Source organism: Vombatus ursinus, unplaced genomic scaffold (genome assembly GCF_900497805.2).
Source record: "Vombatus ursinus unplaced genomic scaffold, bare-nosed wombat genome assembly UNPS02014817.1, whole genome shotgun sequence".
In the NCBI taxonomy this organism is placed as follows: Eukaryota; Metazoa; Chordata; class Mammalia; order Diprotodontia; family Vombatidae; genus Vombatus; species Vombatus ursinus.
This window is the reverse complement of record NW_020954595.1, coordinates 8,009,779-8,031,291: the sequence shown is the minus strand read 5'-3', so window position 1 is coordinate 8,031,291 and position 21,513 is coordinate 8,009,779. Positions and strand designations below refer to the sequence as shown.

General features: G+C 42.3%; 1 protein-coding gene across 5 annotated transcripts in view; it reads right to left on the bottom strand.

Annotated features, from left to right (window-relative positions):
• Nucleotides 1-21,513, bottom strand: part of SUGCT (succinyl-CoA:glutarate-CoA transferase) — a 629,460-nt gene that overhangs the window by 120,092 nt on the left and 487,855 nt on the right. For all 5 annotated transcript variants that reach the window (XM_027835947.1, XM_027835950.1, XM_027835951.1 and 2 more), the window contains one exon: nt 8,008-8,071. In XM_027835947.1, coding sequence (XP_027691748.1) covers nt 8,008-8,071 — 64 coding nt within the window. The remainder of the gene's footprint in view (nt 1-8,007; nt 8,072-21,513) is intronic.

Sequence of the window (21,513 nt, the reverse complement as noted above, 5' to 3'; positions counted from 1 at the left end):
AGACAAAAATACCCCTGGTCTTCAAGTGTGTGTGTTGCTGGAGGGGCACCTAGAACCCAAAGCTTATAGTGAGCCAAGAGTGCTTTTTTTTCCAACATTTTATCTGTTGGATAATTGCATTTAGTTTGTTAAGGTTGATATGGTATAATATCAATAATGTTATAATATGATAAATATGATGTAACCTGATGTCACCTGATGTCACATGACATCACTATGTGATATAATATATATTTGTTGTTCAATCATTTTTCAGTCATGTCCAACCCCTCGTGACCCCATTTGGAGTTTTCTTGGCAGAAATACTGAAGTAATTTGCCATTTCTTTCTACAGCTCATTTTATAGATGAGGAAACTGAGGCAAATAAAGTTAAGTGACCTGTCCAGGGTCACACAGCTAATAAGTATCTTAGGTCAGATTTGAACTCAGGTCTTCCTGACTCCAAGGTCAGTTCTCTGTCCACATTACCTTACATCTGTGTACGTACATATGCAAATAATATTTTCATGAAAAACCAGAAGATGATAAGCCTTGTTTGGAAGGACTTTTGCTTGATTTCGTATCATGACCCATCAGGAGCACATCTTTCCAAAGGAGTACTGGGGACTCTGGAAGACAGTCACCACTCTGTCTTAGGCTTCAGAGTCTAAGAGAGGGCTTGGAAAGCCAGTCATAGCCTGAGTTATGGCCTCAGTTTTGGAAAAGCATATTTCAGTTTTCAGAGAGCAGGGGGAATGGAGGAAATCTACTTTCAGAAATGGATGCTTAACAAGACAAATACTAACATTGCCACACACGTATAGAAGGAACATAGGTCTAACAATTTCCATAACTGTAATAAAATCTCTTATTCACAAAGAACGACGGAGAGGAGGGCCAACAGTTGTCTTTTGTCTTCAGGTATCTGAAGAAGTATTTTTTGTAAGAGGGATTCCCCCTGTTCTCCTTGGCCCCAGAGGCAGATCCAGGAGTAGTGGGTAGAAAATGCCAAGAATTCAATTGATGATGGTTGTCAAAGAAAACTTCCTTCCACTTAGAGCCATCCCAGAATAAAATGGGTGGCCTTGAAAGGCCCTGTTTATTCTTTTTCACTGAAGGTCTTCAAGCAGAAGTCAGATAATGACTTGTTGAGGGATGTCCTAGAAGGCAGTCCTTCTCCAGTGGTCTCTGAGGTTGTTCCAAACAAGACACTCTGATTTCACAGAAACAGTGCCCATAGGCTGAGCTGACTGAGAGCTTACAGCTCATCTCATTTACTTTCTCAATTTTATAGGTGAGGAAACTGAGGTTCAGACAGTAGAACTGACCTCCCAAGGGTCACATGATAAGGCATTAACTGAGCCAAAATTCTTCTATCTCAGGAGGCTTTAGTTTATCAGTCCCAAACTCTTTTGCTGAGTACCTATCTAACTTGGCCAAGTACTGGCCTGAGTTAATGTGCAAAATGTCTCGCAAGTGGAAGAGTCTACTAAGCATTTGTTAATGGATTGTCTAATTAAGCAGATAGGATTCCTGCCCTCTAGGAAATGATGACAACTGCGCAGCTCTGTCCCTGTGATGAATGGCCTGGACCAGGGCACTGTAACACATCGTCCAACACATTCACACATATAAGATGTCAGATAATCAAAGAAAACATTCGATGCCAAAATCAATGAGTCAGTCGGGCAGAACCTGAACTCAGCACTCTGATACTTGACCTGCTCCACATTAGTTCAGAAGGGTTTCCCTTTGGAGGACCCAACTTCCATAAATTAAAAGTACTTCTAAGAAAAAGATGCAATTCCCAAATCAGGAGAATTATTAACTGGGTGAAGGAGTCCCTTTCCCACCTCCCTGTACAAAAGTACATCTTTTAAAATGGTCATTGGTGCTGTCCTCAGAGATCTGGGGCATTTGGACACTCTACCTTTGCAAGCCTGTAAAAGCAGGATAATGATCACATGCTCTCTTCTGATAGGAAGAAAGCTGAAGTGAGAAGTTGTGGAAAGTGCTCCCATGACCCATACCCAAACGGGCAGAACAGGAGACCAAGGTGTACACAGGAAAGTCAAGTCTACATCCTCCAGCAGGTCCATTAAAAGGCGGCACCACCTAAGGCATGGAGAGTCCCCTTCTGAACTAGGAAGACTCAAGGACCCACTTCTGATAGAAACTGACTGGATGACCCTGAATAAGTCACTGAACCTCTTAGTGGCCCCAGACTACCAAAAGCAGCAAAGGTGCCAACCTGCATGGGTTGGGGAAGCTTCCTCAGAGAGGCATTCCTTACACCCATGACATCACATGATCAGTCCCTATCCCTACTGGGGCCATTAGACTCCGTTCTATCTTCACAGAACAAATCAGTTAGCCACAAATGTATAACCAGAAGAGATGCAGTTCCCAGGCTTAGGAAGTAGCTGAAGAAAGTCACAGAGAGAAACCAAGCCTTAAAAAAAATAGCAAGGTCCATCTCAAATGACATAGAAGAGTTTAGGATTCTTTAACTCCCAAGTGGAACAGAAAGCAAAATGATGGGAGCTCCTCACCCACACAACATGTCTGTTCCCTTCCCCAACCTCCCAATTTTCAGCTTCCTTTTATGTATCAAGCTCCCCCGTTAGATTGTAAGCACCTTGAGGGCAGGAACTGTCTTTCCTCTTATTTGTATTTGTATTCTCAGAACTCAGCACAGCACTTGACACTTAGTAGGTGCTTAATACATTTTTACTGACTATTGACAGGTACTGACCACTCTTCCTGACATCCCATCTGGAACTCCCAAAACATTTTTGTAAAGACCCATTGGAATCCATTCTGCTTGACTTCTTTGCTCTCTAAACTGCAGTCTGAGGTTCTGCAAAGTTATCAAGAAATCATTCACTTCCCTGACCTTTGTTGCTCAGTCTTCAGATCCGATGTCCACATATACCATTGTGTCTATGGGAAAACGTAACCTGAGTTTCAAACAATCAGCCTACAAGCAAAGATAGGAACAGACTCCATTTTTTTGGGACGTTTTTGTTTGTTTGTTTGCTTGATTTCAGTGTCCTTTTATTGAGACAACTGGCCAATACAACGTCTGGTGCTGACATTTCTTCTTTCCCTGTGCCCCACCTGCCTGGAATGCCTTAGCACATCCTGAAATGAGAGCTTGGTTTAAGCTTCCTATCTGGGAGGGATCAGTAAACAAAGCTGTCATTCACCATCAGGACCCTATAGAGAGCAGAGCTGCACTGTTCTCAGGAGACAGTGAGATGTTAATCTCAAAAACTCTCTGGAATGATCAGTCTCATTTCAAAACAAAGACGGTGCATGCTAAGAAGGAATTTTTTTCTTTAATCAGAGAAGCATCCTGAAAAACAAATGGTCAGGCAGACTAGAGAGATGTCTAATCCATACAGAAAGCTGACCTCAGTTTGATGCTTTTGAAAGATTCATGATTTCACATGCATTGGCATTCTCTTCCCTGAGGCAGGTCCCCCTGACCCCTCCATGTCTTCAATGCATTGCTATGCCCCAAAACACCATTCCCTGGGGTCAGATTTTCTGTAATGCGCTTCTCCTCCCTTATCTTGGTTCCTCCTTGGATGGCACACCCATAGTCCATGACTGGCCTCATAAGAAACACATACATTTAGGTACAGTAGAGGTCTTAGAGGCCAACTAGTCCAATCTTCTCATTTTACAGATGAGGAAACTGAGGTTCTTATGCTCAAAGCCTTTCCAACTTTAGAGAAACTCAGATCTTTGCCACACAGGGATAAGGTATGAAAATATGAGCTTAGTGGAGGTTATAGAAGGCTAAGGAAGAAGATAGGTGGCAGCCAATCCCCAAAATAACATGTATGATTCTCAGGATATATTGAGTCTAGTTCAATATAGCACCACAATGAGGAAGGACCTGGAGAAGAGAAGACTTGGGGTGGGGGGAGGGGACGCCATATAAACCTTCAGGCATTTGAAGGGATTTCAGGGAACAGAGTTGTTTCATTTAGCCCCAGAAGGCAGGAATAAGGGCACAAGAGCGCCATGTGAAAGTCGCAAAGAGACAAACGTTGGGTCGTCGTGGTCGGGAAAATCTTGACAAATATGATTGTCCAAAAAGAGAGTTATCTCCACCAGCTGGAGAAGTGGTGATTTATTCTCAATTGGAGATCACAGGACGATAGACTTATGTTGTCAACAAGTATTTATTAAGTGCTTACTACATGCACACACTGTTCTAAGCATAAATACAGACAAAAAGAAGGACTTGCCCCCAGGGAACTTCAATTTTAATGTTAGAAGACACATATGAAATGGAGATAAAAAGATTGAGGATGTGGTAGGAAATTTCAAAGAGTAAACCATTGCTGGTGCCCGGGACCTTCTTAAAAATTGAGGTTCCAGAAAGAACTCGCCAATGGGAGAAAGGGGCCACAGGGGCATGGTAATACAAGGGAGTTGGAAGGAATTAGAGATAATTTGCTCTAACCCCTTCCTTTGGGCAAATGATGCCCAACCCAAGATCAGACAGAAAGTAATTGGGGGATGTAGGATTCAAACCCAAGCCCACATTCAGTCTTCTTTTCACTGGACCACACCATCTCTCTTTAAGCAGAGGTTGGATAACCACTTGTCAGGGCTGTTATAGTAGGGATTCCTTTCAGGAGTGGATAGGTCTGGATGGCTACCAAGATTCCTTCCAGCCCCGAGGCTGCTGCTATTCTATGAAATGCCAACAGAATGAATGAGTTAGTGAGTGAATGAATGAATGAATGAGTGAGTGAATGAGTGAATGAATGGCATGGCCCTTCTATTCATGGACGAGGCCTCCTAACCCTGGCCATCAGGGATATAAGAGAAGGAGCTGCCGACCCTAGAGGGAAGAAAGTAAACCCCAGAGGATGAAAAGAAGTTGAGAACGAGAGATTTGGGAAGAAGAGGGGTACGTTGGTGGTGGGAGGTGGAATGGTTGTTTGGAGGCAGCCACTGACCCTCTAGGTGATGCTTCTTCTCCTCTGTAGTTTCAGGGCTATTTCAGTCCAGACCTTATTGGCCACATGCAAGTGGGGGAAGAGGGAGGTGTTCCAGGTCAAAATTAACTTGAAAACCATAGAACAAGAAGGTTAATGGTCATGCAGAGCCAAAATCCACCCTCTGGCCAGACCTGCTCTGGTCTTGGCTTGTGAGCGTTGGGTTCCCATTGCCTTTCTTCTCCTGGATGCGGCACATGTTTGTAAGTCTCCAAACATAGGGGTTTGCCCTTGTAAGCTATAGAGTCTTGAGCTGAGCATATGAGGGCTAGGCTAGAATTGCCATTACTGTGGAGGGAGAACTAGAAAGAACTGGTCCTGAGGTCTCTCTGTCTAGTTGTTAAATCCAGGGAAAACGTTGGAACTCTGCCCAGATCCTGGGCCAAAGGAAACTCTCCACTCCTGCCATCCTGCTATGTGCGGCCTAGACAGTTAGGGTAAGACGAGATTAGACCCCGCCGAGGGCAGGAGAGGTGGTGGAAGGTTGGCTGGGGGAGTTACTGTGAAGATGCTGGTGGTGAAGCTTATATTCCATCATCACCACTGCAACATCATCAGGTCTTTCTCACCCTCCTCAACCCTATTCCACTCCAATCTAAGTAAATGGATTGGTTGGACTATGATCAGAGGCCTGAGTGAATTATACACAATAGCTGGAAACAAAGAAAGAGATATAGACCCAGAGAGATAGAGAAGTTAAGAAATAAATAGAGACAGAGCGACAAAAAAGAGAGACCGAGAGAGAAGACAGACATATAGAGATACATAAAAAAAAGAGAAGAAAGGGAGGAAGGGAAGAAGAGGGGAGAATGAAAAGGCAGAGAAGGGGAGAGAAGAGACTTTCCTCAATATATGGGGGATTTATTTGCTTGATAATTAGTATGCACTTAATATTAAACATCAGTAAAATTGCTAAAAGCTGACTTATAACCAGTAATACGCAAGGTTTCCTGAAAGCAAATTAGAGTTTATTTTGAAGTCTTATTGATAGCATAAAGGATGAAGGAAGACCATAAACAGCAAAGGAAATAATAAGAAATGAGAGGCACAAGATTGATGGGAGTTACCTCTGACATTTAATATCTGTGTGACTTTAGGTAAGTCATTTAACTCCCTGAGCCTCAGTTTCCTCATCTGCAGAGTTGGACTAGAGTTGGACTAGATCTCTGAGGTCCCTTCTGACTGCATCTATGACCCTATGGAGTATTCTGAGTACCAAATAACTCTGCAGACAAAAGTTTGGCCCTTGTACCCAGTGAGGGATAAACAATCAGGTAGATGGGGAAGAGGAGGGTAAAGGGGGAGGGGTGTCACAATCCAATGTGCACGAGGCTAGACGTACAAACAGGTCCACCTTGGTCATTTTAAATTGACTCAAAACTGTTGTGATAAAAGGGCCTAGGCCCAGAAATTTAGGGCACAGATCCAATAGAGAAGCTTTCTTGTTATTATAACCAAAGCCAGGAGAGATTGATTAAGTAATTTTGCAACTCTTGCCCAACATTGCTCCAACACATCAAGTCAAACAAGAGTTTTTGTACAAATGGGTTTAACTATTTGCCTGTTTTGTCTGGAACCATGGTACATTTGTCTGGAACGTGCTTCTGGATTGCTTGACATGACAGTCCCTGGTTCTGTTTCCTCTGGATCACTTCTGATACCTGAGAATTGGGATGATGGTACTTGCCCAAAGGCTAGAATTGAGTGGTGCCATTTTGAGTCCACAGCTGCCTCCTCATGGGGTGGGGAGAGGGGACACAAGGGGCCCCAGGTCCCAGAGTGTAAGTGGATCTTTGTTTATCATGCAAAGGTCAAGAAGGGGTCAACATAGATAGATCAGCTCAATGAAAATCAGGGTGTTCAAAGCACTCACAAATAAAGTGGAAAATTAAACCATGTGTTCCATCCCCTAGACTGGAAATATTAATTGGGAAGTCCATCATTGGGAAATTGTCACGTTATTTGTGGGTCACATGCTTTGGTCATTGTCCTCACCCCACTGAATTCTCCTGACCTTGCCACTCCCCATGAGCCAACAGGGATAGGTTTGTGTTGACAATTGGGTTTATTTCCCATCATTTCCCATCATTACCAAGCAGTCACCAGACACTTCATCTTCTAACTTGGGTATTTTCACTGGCTGTCCTCCATGCATGGAACTCTCTCTCTCCTCAAACCCACTCCTGGATTTGATGGCTTCCTTTAAGGCCCAGTTAAAATCCCACCTTGTACAGGAAGTCCTTCTTCATGCCTCTTAATTCTAGTACCTTTCTTCTGTTGATTATTTCCTATTTAGCCTGTATATAGATTGTTTGTGCATCATTGTTTGCATGTTGCCTCCCCCATTAGACTGTGGCATCCTTGACAGCAAAGACTACCTTTTACCCTTCTTTACCTACCTGGAGCTCAGTCCCAGTGCCTGGCACACAATGGTGCTTAATAAGATTTTTTTGATCAAAAGATGGCATCTTTCTGACCATCATCACACACAACTTCTCTCCTGAGCACTTCACCTGTTACAAACCAGAACTACAAAGTTCCCATTTTCCTACCTTCTTTGGGCATCCCTTCCCCACAGAAGGCGCTGTTTCCCCCATGCTTTGGATGCCTGCTTTTCCTACTGTCTCATGGTTTCTCCCATCCCTTCCCTGATCTGTATCCACTCTTCACAGCAATCTCAAGAATGAGGATTGTAAATCGTTTCAATCCTGCGTTACCATTCAGATGACACAGTGTAACTTCTGAGAAGAGCCCACTTAGGGATCAATGTGGAGGGTGTAGCTTTACTCTCATACCTCATCAAAGACCATGTTTCATCTTCACTCCATTTTGTTAACACAACAGAAATTCTTAGAACCTGTTGAGGTGAGAGGTGCACATCCATCGCACGTGAGCAGAAATGACTTTCTCCAATGTTTCCAAGGCTCTCTGTTCCCCACAATAGTCAGGTCAGAATACACCAAAAAGACAAAGTGTAAAGTAGTCAAAGAACTCATCATTTCCAACCTGGCACAGAGATCCTCCCCACAGTTGGGTGGTCCATTTCCATGATCAAACCATTGTGAAGCACCTGAAAGGAAGAACAGAGAGTCTTCAACACAGATGAAATCTTTCATCTCAAGGGATGGAAAAGATACCAGTGCAACTTACAGTGTTCATAAAGATTGGGAACACAACAGGCATTTAAAATTCCTTTTCACAAGTAAGTCCATCAAATATATGCCTTAATGAAAAAAAAATCAAGGAAAAAAAATAATTCTGCCTGTCTAATTCCTCCTTCTCCTTCAAGAGCAGCTACATGTCACCTCCTCAAGGAAGCCTTCTCTGATGTCACCATCAGTCAGAAATCTCTCTCCTCTCAACTAGAATGCTTGTCACTTTCTATTCTGTATTTTATGTTTCATTCATTAAAAATATTTATTGAGCACCTGGTATGTTCCAAACACTGTACTTGGAATTTGGAATGCAAAGATCAATATGAAACATCCTCTGCCCTCAAGGAGTTTACACTCTATTGTCATGAAACAACATGTATATGTATATTAGTAAACAGAAAATGGTTTTGGTTTTGGTATTTAGAGTGGATCTGCAATTTTACTGGTATAGAGAATCCCCAGGTGAGAAAACTCCTTCTGCCACTGAGACAGTAGGTGACTTACCCAGAATCACACAGTCAGCATACAAAACACATGTGAAATAAATACATAGCAATTTCTGCTTTTGGACACTAGCAATTGAGGGAATCAGGTCGGGGAGGCATTTAATACAGTAATATATTAGGTGTTAACATAGTAGGTGTTTAATATTTGTGTCTTGAATGATTGCACCAAGTTATCCACCCTCTGGGGAAGAATCCTAATATTATAGCATCTGGGTAAAGACGAGAATCTCACTTACAAAACATCAGGGAAGACATCAAGTACCTTAAATCTGGCCACTTCCAAGATCATGCAATGGCCATTTTCTGTCATAGAAGCAAGAAGCCTCCACGGCATCATGTGCTGCGTCCTCATCATTGCATTGGAAATGACAGTAGCAGATGTAGTGGAAGAGCTTACTGATGGTGAAAGGCAAGACCCAGGCATTCACACATTCAACAAAGTCTGTGTGGACTTAGGGGGGATATTCGTCATGCTATGTTCTACAGAGCCTCATTCAAAACAGGATGGTAAAAGTCCTCAGAAGGCCCTTTAGCCTGTCCCCTTGCCTCTGCAAAGAGACACTTCAATGGAGTATGCCAGATTAAATCATACCCATTTCTAAAAAAAAAAATCCAGAAAAGCTGACTTCACAACCTTCCCTTGATAATATATTGTACTACCTACAATCCCGATAGAAGCTCTTGAGGCAGCTAGGTGGCACAGTTGATAAAGAACTGGCCTAGAGTCAAGAAGACCTGAGTTCAAAACTAGCCTCACTTACTAGCTGTGTGACCTTGTAAGAAACTTAACCTCTGTCTACCTCAATTTCCTCAGCTATAAAATGGGGTTCCTGATAGCACCCACCTCCCAGGGTTGTTGTCAGGATCAAATAAGATACTATTTGTCAAATGCTTAGCCCAGCGCCTGACAAATAGTAGGGGCTTAATAAATGCATGTTTCCTTCCCTTCCCTTGTTGTCTAATTTAACATTTGCCAAGCAGCCTTTGATCAGTGTAAGGAGACACTAGGCATTTGTTATTCTTCTTAAAATACGACATTGTCTCATTAAGACTAATTCCCTTCTCTTAATTCAGCTAATCAAAGCCAACTCCAGTTATCTCCTCACACCTCCAATTCCCTCATCCCCTAGATCTATGCCATTTCTCATTCCAGCACAGAAGCCTAACAGTGGCCATAGTGCCTGGATAATAGCTCAATGAATTCACAGCAAACCTTATTCCACTTACATTCCTTTTATTGCCCCACCCTACCAGCTGTTTCTTCTCAAAACAACTTTGGCATCAACAGGCAATGGAGTGAGCGATGGGCTCACTATTGGGTCAGTGGATCTCCTGAGTGACTGGCATAAGAACACTCCAATCTTACAACCACTCAGCACCAGGTTGAGGTTACTCTGTAACTGATTCTCCTATTTTTCTTTTTTTTAATTTTTTATTAATTTATTTTGATTTATCAACAATCACTTCCATAAGCTTTTGAGTTTTATATTTTTCTCCCCCTCCCTCACTACCCCCCACCCCAAGACAGTGAGCAATCTGATCTAGACTATACATATACATTCCTATTAAACATATTTTCACATTAGTCATGTTGTAACGAAGAATTAGAACCAATAGGAGAAACCACCAGAAAGAGGAAACAAAACACAACAGAAGAAAAAAAAATAGCAAATAGTATGCTTCTATCTGCCTTCAAACTCCTTAGTTCTTTCTTTGGATGTGGATAGCATTTTCCATCACAAGACCCTTGGAGATGTCTTAGATCCTTGCATTGCTGAGAAGGGCTAAGTTTATCAACTTTAGTCATAGCACAACATGGCTGTTACTGTGTACATTCTCCAGGTTCTGCTCACTTCACTCAGCATCAGACTATACACATCTTTCCAAGTTTTTCTGAAGTCTGCCTGCTCATCATTTCTTATAGCACAGTAGTATTCCATTACATTCATACACCACAACTTGTTCAGCCATTCTCCAGTTGATGGGCATTGATTCTCCTATTTTTCATATCAGGTGCTATGTGGCACAGTGTGTAGAGCACTGAACCTGGAATCAGGAGGACTCATCTTCAGGAGTTCAAATTCTGCCTCAGACACTTACTAGCTGTGTCACCCTGGGCAAGTTACTTAACTCTCTTTGCCTCAGTTTCCTCATTTGTAAAGAGTTGAAGAAGGAAACCGTAAACCACCCCTATATCTCTTCCAAAAAACCCTCAAATAGGGTCATGAAGAGTTGGACGTAACTGAAATTACCGAACACATTTTTTATAAAGCCTGCTTTTTTGCTCTCCTTGATGTATTGCTTGTACATTGGGCTTCTGTCTTGACAGACTCAGTCAGCTAGACCCACACAGAGAATATGTTTGCAACCAGCTCCTATGACCGAGGTTGGATGTTGTATGGCTTCAAGTACACTTAGATGGATTCCTTCTGGGTGCTCCAAAGAGCTCATCTCCAAAGAGTCTCTTCAAAGACAGAATCCTACTTTGGGGGGCTCACAGCAGGATGAAAGGTCATATCCTTCCCTTTATTTCCTAGATAGGGCTGTCCTGAGAATGGAAATGATAGAGTCAGAGTCATAGGCATTTAGCAATTCCAACTAAGGGCAGAGACAAAAATCCCAGGTGAAATGCCTCTTTTAACAATGATCTGTCCACTTCCTCCTTCTTCCTTTGCCCTTCCTTGCCTCTCTAAGAAACACTATTCATTGCTCCATGGCTCATACTCAGAAAGATGAAAAGGAAGGCTCTGATTAAAATATAACTCAACTGAGGGTTCTGAAATTAATTAACACTGAAATTTAATCATCTGCCTAAAAGGTAAAGGTCAAGGGACATTACTCAAAGTTTCATGAAGATAAAATACCCAATGATCTCTAAATGCCTAATAGAAATAATCTTTTAAATATCTCATCTGGCTTCTACACTGATTGCTACAAAGAAATCAATGAATGAATGTATTAAGTACTTACTACACCCTGTAGAAGAGGTTTATGTCTGCTAAATTTTCCTCAATTCCTTTGCATTTGAAATAGTAAAGCTTAAACTGCAAGCTGGTCTTGGAGCCAGAAAGAAGAAAGGGGGCTTGTCCCACCTTTGTCACACACTGTGTGACCCTGGACAAGTCACTGAACGTCTCAATGCTAAGATTCAGAGAAGATGCTGATATGTGATATTAGGGAAAGTTCCCCATGGAGAACTTCCCAAACCAAGAAAATCACAGGTTTACTCTCTAGTCACTACTTCTATTCAAAAGTAATATAGGAACTCACAGGGTTTCAGAGTGGACAGGCCCTCAATGGTCAACTTGTCCTAAGGAAAAATGAACTCTGCAACATCTCAGACATCCCTCCCAACAGGGCGAACACCTCCCAAAACAGATACTGGAACCAACCAATCAAAAGCATTGGTTAAGTACCTACTGTGTGCCAGCAAAAGTGCTGGGGTTACAAACCCAGAACTGAAAAAGTTCTGCCCTCAATATACCACATAAGTATGACCAGGAGTGAAAAATACATGGGGGGGGGTGGAATATACATATACATACATATATTTTATATGTATCTGTATACATACAGACACACATTTTATATATGTGTCTATATACATATAGACACACATATTTACATAGGTGTGTATGTGTGTACGTATATTTACAGATATATAAATATGTGTGAATATATACACATACATATATAGATACAGATAAATATGTGTATATATTTGTGTGCATATGGAGGGGTAAGGCTGGCTCATCTGGTCTTTCCAAACCTTCCTAAAATGTATCATGCAGAATAGGGATTCCCCATTCTAAGTCCTGATATGGCCATGTTGTCCACTGATAAGCCATGGGTATCACCAAGGAGTAAAATGTAAGGATGAAATGGACCAGAAGGCCCTGGCATCATGTGGCATGCTTTCTTGTCCCAAGTGGAACCAATCAGTCATCAACCCACTAAATCATCTGGTTAGCGCTATCTCAACCCCAAAGTGTAGGGGTGGAATGGGAGGTCATCTTGAGCTCCCGAAGAAACCTGTTTCTACTATATGAAGAAGGTCTGAGCTCAGTAAAGGGGGGAAGAGACCAGGGGCATGAGGCAGCACAAGGAAAGATGTCAAGGAGGCCACCTGGCCCCACTTTGTGCCCAGCACCTGAGGAGGGACATCCATAAATCACTTGCCCTGGGTAGGGAGCCTCAGGGAGGAGTCTTCTGTCAGGCTCCCTTCCTATGCCATGTTCACATTCAGAAGAGCGGTCCAATACACAAAGAGAATGATTATGACTTCAGAAACTAGTCCAGAGAAATACTTATTTTCAGAAACCAATCACCTCCTTTTTTGTTTTTTGTTTTAAATGATTTTCCTCTTTGGTGTTCATTGAATATCTTGTTTGCTTTCAGTTTTTAATCATTCCCTTTATCCGACTTCACACAAGACCATTTTAATGGATTCCAGAAGATGTCATGGAGCTGATCGCCTTATTTTTACCCACTTAATTATAGGACTCCCATGCTGCCTTGTCATTGCATCAATTTCCGAAAGCCGTTTTCAATTGCTCTTGAACTTGTCACAGATATTACGCCTGCCTTACGGCATTCTGGGAAACATGCTGGGAAAGTATGCAAGGACCATGGTCATTAACCTTTAAAAGTAAAAAAAAAAAGTCTAAGGGTCTAAAGCCTTGAGTTTTGCCAGAAACAATCACACGAATGACGGTATTGGTGATACTCTTTCTGAGTTTCTTTTTTATTCTTTTATTTTTTTAAGAGACAAAAAATGTGAAGGAAAATAGCAAGATCATTTTCCTTTCTTAACAAAACTAGCAACATTATTCCATGAATCTACGTGAAATATAACTCTTCATAATTAACTGCGCAAAGAAAGCTGGGATAATTACGTGCATCTCATCATCCATGTTATCATTTCCTCTCAGTGTGTCATGAAAACAACTTTGTGGGGAGACAGAGCTTCTACTGTTATGAAACAGAGGTCATAACTCAGGAACACAGTGTTAAAGGTTAATTTCACTATTTCCCAAACCCATTTAATGACCACAAAGAAAACACCCTTAAATATCCCTTCACATGAGAAATTAGACTATAATCCCATCGGCCCCAACTGCACTTAGATAATGGAGATCGAATTTAAGCACACCGATTTTCCTGTTTTCTTACTTCATTTAAACCAATTATTGTAACTCAACTTCTTTTTGGGGCAAATGTACATGACATGGACCCCAAATGCCTCATTTCCCTTTTGAGCCCTAATTGTGTGTTCCAACCATTTCTTAAATTAATTGGCACAAGGAAGGACAGAAATAACAACTCTAAAATGGAGAAGGATGGAGAGGGGGTGGACTCATGTAAGTCATGGAATGTATAGAATGATTTATAGGCACCAAAGCCAAGCCATTAAGAGTCCTCCTCCCCCTGGACTCCCATTACATCATTAACTCAAGCCTTTCAACCTTGCTTAGCACTTGGCTCTTTAGGTAAATTATCCCAATGCTCATCAATGCAACCTTGGAGATGTTTGGGAAAGCTTTCTTCCCATCCCATGCAGCATGTCTGCAAAGTCTGTTAGAGGAGATGATTCTAAGCAGTGGTCATGGCAGTGACCTTGGACTGTCCCCCCTCATTCAGAATGACAATATTTTCCTACTTGTAAAGAATTTCCCAATTACTCAGTGGTAAAACAATGCAGTTTGCTCAGTTAATAGAAATATAAAAAGACATTGTGAATTTCTTATCCTCCAAGGCTGAGCTTAGTGTTGATTCACTCTGACAACCCAGAAGTGTGAAGGAAGCTATGACTAAAGACCATGAAAGGTAAATCCTGGCCTCTGCCATGCAATGAGTATTCAGGCCTCTAGTTTAGCATGGCCCTAGCTTCATCACAAGAAGAGAGAAGAATAATTTCTCTCACTAAGATTGGGGCCCTGGTCTAAAAGCCAACACTTACTACTTTTACCTTCACCAACTACTAGTCTCTTCTGAGGAGTAAGCTGAGCCTAAAAGTGTAGACAGAGAGGGGTGGCTTGGTGGAATGCAGAAAGAAATGGTTTTTGAAACAGGATTTGAGTTCCGATTTTAGCTCTGATACATCACAGAATCACATCATTTCACTGAGGAAGAATTTCAGCAGCCAGCTAAGCCAGACCCTACCCAAGAGGAACTCTAACTACAACATCCAACCAGAGTAATTTTGTCTGTGCTTGAAGACCCCCAATGAGTTAGTCAGTTGACCAACAAGCATTTATTAAGCCTTGACTATTCACCAGACACTGCACTAAGCTCTGGGGTTACAAAGAAAGAAAAAGATAGCTCCTGACTTCAAGGAGCTCACATTCTAAAAAGGGACACAACACACAAACACCTATGTATATCCAAGATTTGTACAGGGTAAATCTGGAGGCAATGAGGGGGAATCTCCCACTTTCTGAGGTAACTGATTCTATTTTGGAAAGCTCTAACAGTCAAGAAGGTTTTTCCTGACATCAAGTCTGAATCTGCTTTTTGCAGCTTGAACCTATTGACCCTGGATGTGGCCCCCAGGACTTACCAGAATAATCCTCTTCTATAAGACAGACATTCAAATACTTAAACACAAAAATTGAGCCTGCCATAAACTTCTCGTGGATCAGAAATTCCCAGTTCCTTCAACTGATCTTCTATACATGGACTCCACATCCTTCACCATCCTGGTTGCCCTCCCTCTCATACTCTCCAGCTTAGGCATACCTTTCATCAAATGTGGCTCCTGAAATTAGACATGATATTCCAGATGTGACATGGAGCACAGTACAGAGAGACACACTTACGCATGAAGCTCTTCCTTTCTCAATGGAGCCCAAGATTCCATTTGCTTGTTCAGCCACCACACACTGCTGACTCAAGTCCACCAAGACCCCTAGATCTTTTTCAGAAAATCCACCACCTAATTATGTTTCCTCCAACTTGTACTCACATAAGTAGATTTTTTTTTAACCCAAGTGTAAGACTTGACATTTACCCTTACTATCGATGTGACCTTGGGCAAATCACTTAAGTTCTCTTGACCTTGAAGGGGCTGGTTGGACTAGACACTTCTAAGGTTCTTTCCAAAGTCCCCAAACTTAGAATCATCCTGAACTCTTCCTTCTCCCTCCCCCACATACCCAATCAGTTGATAAGTCTTGTAGATTCTATTTCTATAAGCTCTTCAACCATCCTCTTCTCTCTACTATTGCCCTAGGTCAAGAGGCCCTTTTCACTTTTTATTTACTCTACTGCCATGGTTTTTTTTTTGTCCTCCCTGCAACCAGCCTCTTTATTCTCCAGTGAATTCCCTTACACAACTGTCATGTTGATATTCCTTGAGCACGGGGCTGACCATGTCACTCTGTGGTCAAGAAATTTCAGAGATTGATGGGATCCTGGCAAGAAATACAACAGCAGTAACTTTAGTGAGAATTCTCCCTATGCTAACTGTTCAACAGATAAGTCCTGCGTCAGGAAGAACCTCAATTTCCTGACCTGGTTAGACCATAAATGTAAAGAGGAAAAACAACCATAGGTCCAGCTTTGGTCAATGATTCCAGAGTTTCCTTTCAGGGAAGCCAGATACCTCCCTTCTTCCCAACAGTTGTCCTGAACAATTTCTCTCTTCTTTCTCCAGAGCAATCCTCAAGATGGCATGCACCAAAGTCCACCCAGGGGAAGAAGGAAGTATGGAGGTATTTGATGGACACTTTCAGTAGTTTCATGTAATTAAGGCCACTTGGGGTGGCTTGTCTCTGTCAGGAAGTTCTCAAATATGCCCTGTCCTTAAGAATCAAAAGGATGGGAGGCAGCTAGGTGGCAAAGTGGATAGAGCACAGGCCGTGAAGTCAGGAAGTCCTGAGTTCAAATCCGGCCTCAGGCCAAACACTTGACACTTACTAGCTGTGTGACTCTGGGCAAGTCACTTAACCCCAATTGCCTTAAAAAAAGAATCAAAAGGATGGCAGCATGTGAGAGAACAGGAACACAACTGTCAACATCTGCTTTACTCCTAATTTCTTTGGTAATAAGGTCCTGCCCACCGAGCATGTCAGAGGCCCATTATCTCTCCATTCAGAGGGTGAGCTGCTGTCTCATCAGGAGTGATCTCCAGGATCAGAAAACCACAAAGGAAATGATGTCATGGCCTGCTGAAGATCTGGGCAGCCACAGAGATAGAGGGCCTGCTGATCAATGTGGCAATTGCTCTGTGATCCAAGGCATACAGAAGCAATATTGTTTGTTGACATCCTATCAGCTAGGCAGTGGAATGAGAACCAGCCAAGAGGCATCCAAAAAGATCATTTTATAGAGGAGGAAACTGAAGCAAATGTGGTAAAGTGATTTGCCCAGGGTCACATAGTTAGTAAATGTCTGAGGATTTGAACTCAGGAAGATGATTCTTCTTGACTCCAGGCTTGGCATTCTATCCACTGTCCCACCTAGCCGCCCATCAGAGAAGACAGGTTAACAGAATTACTTTCATGGAAAATTACCAGCCAGCAGAGAAATAAACTTGAGGAGGGGTGAGGGGTGGTGATATACGTTTATATGGTGTCAAAATGAAGCTAATAACCATAATAATAGCTGGACTTTACATGGGCTTTAAGGTTTGCAAAGGACTTTACGCATATTATCTCATGTGCCCTTCACAACAACCCTAAGAAACTGAGGTTCAGAACGACTTGTCGAGAGTCACACAGAAAGTGTCAGGAATGGAGGTGAACCCAAGTCTTCCTGACTCCAATCACGATGTTCTATTCACTGTGCCAGGATGCTTTTAAAATGGCGCCTCTGATAACTACCACCCAACCCCACAACCATCTACTTGGGCATTCTCATTATTGATTAACAGATACAAGAAGCCAAGGTCCAATTGACAAAACCCTCAGTTGTAACATCTTTATTGATCGATGGAGTTGCCAGTGATGTCCAAACAGAGAGAAAAAAATAAGCAAGCAAATAGAATGTTTAATAAGTAGATGGCTTTTTGTTGGATAAGCTTAAATTCTTAGCAGTGAATAGCAAATAAATCCAGAACCAAGATGGGCTTAACTGATGTTCAGCATGATCTAACAGTGATTGTCAAGGATGATTGAACTCAGGCTCTCTCACGAAGGAGCACATCGTCGACTGGATAGCTTCAGAGCTGCCTCAATGGGACATCCCCCTCCCCCGAGTAGATGAAGTTCCAACCCACCATAACGTCTCCTTCTGCACAGTTTGGGGCCTTGTCCTGCTGCAATCCTTCTTGAGTGATACAGCCAATAAGGTTGATGGGCAGCTTCCACTCACGGTCTCCCCTCACTCACTTCCTAAACCCTTCTCTATCAATTCTAATGTAGCATGCAATTTCATCAATCAACTGGAATTGTTCTCTCAAACATTATTCAGTCTTTCCTCTGTCTTCATCCATCTTGACCCCTTTGTAGCTTTTGCCACCACTGCCCCTCTTTTCCTCCTCCTGGGCATTCTATCCTCCCCAATTTTCCCTGATGCAACTTTTTTCTGTCTCCTTTCCATCTGTCTCCATCTTAGGCTATCACATATCCTTACCTCTCAGGATAAGTGGCCCAAAGGCTCTGACGTGGGCCCTCTTCTCTCTTTGTACTCTATAAAAGTCTGTAGTATTATTACTGACTCCCTTGGATTCAATGATGACCTTTGTACTGATAACCACTAAGGCTTTGCATCTAGCCCTAACTCTCTGCTGGACTCCAGCCTCACACCACCAACTCCTTCCTGGCTCTCAGCATCTCAAGTTCAAGACATCAAAAATGGACCTTATCTTTCCCCAAGGACCACTTCTCCAAACTTTCCTATTCCCCCTAGGCATGCCCTCATCCTTCCACATCACTCTTGTCCCTCAACCTGAAGTCATATTTTACTCCTCCCTTCATTCTTCTTTATCCAAGAAGTTGCCAATCATGTGAGTTCAATGTCTTTCATCTGCTCTAATCTCTTATGACTATCATGCTAAATCCAGCCTCCTTCAATATTTCTCACTCCTCAGGGAAGCTTGCCTTAGTCACAGTGGGCTTCCTGGTATCTCTCACGATTAGATGCCAATTGGCCCTATTACCTTTGACTTGTAACTACAATTATGAATGATATATATAATGTATATAATATTACGTGTGTATATGTATATGTGTGTGTCTCTATATATGTATATACATGTATATAACCCTATATATCTATCTCTATATATCTGTATCTATGTCTATATATCTATATCTATATCTATCTATATATCTCTATCTCTATCTCTATCTATCTATAGATATATAGATAGATAGCTATATATAGATATATAGATAGCTCTGTGTTAAGCCTGGGGATAAAAATACAAAAATAAAGGCTGCCTCTACCCTCAAGAAGCTTATATGCTTATAGGACAGAGGTTCTTAACCTGGAGTCCATAACATATTCTTTTTTCAGTATTTTCATAACAGTACTTCAAAACCATTGGCTTCCTTTGTTATTCTATGCATTTTATATTATGCATTTAAAAACATTACCCTAAGAAGGGATCCACAGACTTCCTGGACTGCCAAAGGACCCCATCACATTCACAAAAAAGGGCAAAACCTTCTGTTTTAATGAAATACAACACACAAAAAGGGGGGCGGTGGCCCAGTGATGTTTTGGTCACTGAGATAACCGGAATGGTGGACTGATTCATAGGTCAGTCAGTGAACAGAATGAAGAGCGTTTTGCTTTTAAATTTTGTGTCTTTTCCACGGTCACTTTAAACAAAGAATTCATTGAGTAGAGACCACCAGCCATCTGGGAAGGCACCTCTCTGTACTTAGCTAGGCCCCTTCTTGAACCTTAGAAGCATGCAATCACCAGGATTGTATTTATCCAGTCAATGGATCAATCCAAAGCCTCCACTAGGGGCCAGACTTTGTGTTCAAGGCCATGCCACTTTAGTAGAACCTGCTTTGCTGTCAGAGCCTCTGCTAACCCACGGTCACCTCTGCCCCACAAAGAGTGGGACTTTAGGGGCATAGAGGAGCCCTCGTCTCATTTTTAGCATCTTTTTATAATTAGCTTTGGTATTCACAATAACCTCATTGAAACTTAAAACAGAAATCTGGTTTTGCATCAAATTTATCTTTCTCCAATTCAGCAATTTGTTTATGCAGATTAAGGGAGCTTGGATTCATGCTGGTCCTTCCGAGGGAACACGCTCTAAGGAAATGGAGACACATGTTGCCTTCATTATGTTTTTTCATTCATGAGACCTAATCGTTGGCTGGTGCCTCTGAAGCTCATGAATATTCACTCACTCACATTTTGTATTCAGAGCAACAAAACAGAAAATAGGAATACAGGGTATTTTCTCATTGCATATAGAATTCCCCAAACAAAATCCACAGAAAGGTGCAAAAGGCAGGAGATTCACAAAATACAAATTGGATCCTCCTACAACATTGTCCGGGAGTTTAGAAATTACAATAAGGTTTGCTTCAGTTTATAGCATTATTCTCTAAATCATTCCTTCTTATCACAAAGACTCACTAATCTCACTATTTTTCTGTTGAAAAGGGACAAAGGATCATATAACACAGCAGGGTTTGGGACAGCATGGGAAGAGGAGGGGAAAAGTAACCCCAGATGACCCAACATTGTCATTGAGCTTCCTGATGGGATCCATTCGAGACAAAAACGCAATGTTGATTTGTGTCCACCGTGGACTTCATCCAATGGGATTGAATGACTGGAATGACCCGAGGACTTCATAACAAGGTGTTCCCCCGCCTCTCTCTCCTCTGAGTAGTAATCTTACAAGATGGACTTCTAGAACAGAGTGGTCTGAAGGGCTAGTGACGTGACTCTGGGGAAGCCAAATAACTTCTCTGGGCTTCACTCTTCCCATAGGTTAAAACAAGGAAGTTGGGTTTGAGGGTCTCTAAGGTCACTTCCGATGCAAATTCTCTCACCCCATGATCCTAAGAAGTCCGTTTTATTCCTCAGAAAAGGGTCTTTCCAGAAAGGCCTTCATCCTTTTCATTAAGGCTCAAGCCAGACCTGCACAATTACACCTGCTTACATAAGCTGTGGTGTCTGAGCTGAAGATACAGGCTTCACCCTTGGCCCTGAACGCCCTTCCTTGTGCCTCGCATCCCTCATGGCCCTCCGTGTCTCTGGGGAGGTCTTGAGCCTCTCTTTATGGGAATTTAAATGTACCCAGAATAAAAGCCTGGGGACCCTTCAGCATCATTGATTGCTCTGCCCCTTCTGAGAAAGCCTGAAAATGTCACAGCAGCGAGGGCTCACCATGACACACAGCCGTAAAGGGAAGGGAACAAGCATTTATTAAGCACCTGCTATCTGCTGGGCACTGTGCTAAGCCCTTTACCAATGTCATCTCATTTCCCAAAGAAACATAAACGTATCTCCGAGTTTCACCAAAATGGAAGGGATTAGGGGAGAATGTTATCATCTTCCAGGTTCCATCAGCAAAGATGGAAAAGTAAACGTATCCAGTGCTCTCCAAAATATGCAGAGCAGGACATTGGCGACTGTGACTTGGAAATGCGAAACTGAAGGCATTTCTCTGGCCCAACTGAAGCTTAACTTCAGGGAGACAATGAGAGGCTCCCTGCTACAGACATCACTACGTCTCAATGCACATTGTAGAAGCGTGTCTCTGGGGAGGCTAAGAAAGCACTCCGAAGTCAGGAAAGCACTTTGCTTGAGGACAAAAAGTCAGGCCTCAGCTAATGGTGAGCAAAGACACCACAAGCAATAATGCCGCACGTTCGTGCTAATATTTCATTCACTATGTGACAGTCCATGGGGGTCCCCACCTGTTTCTCCGTGCA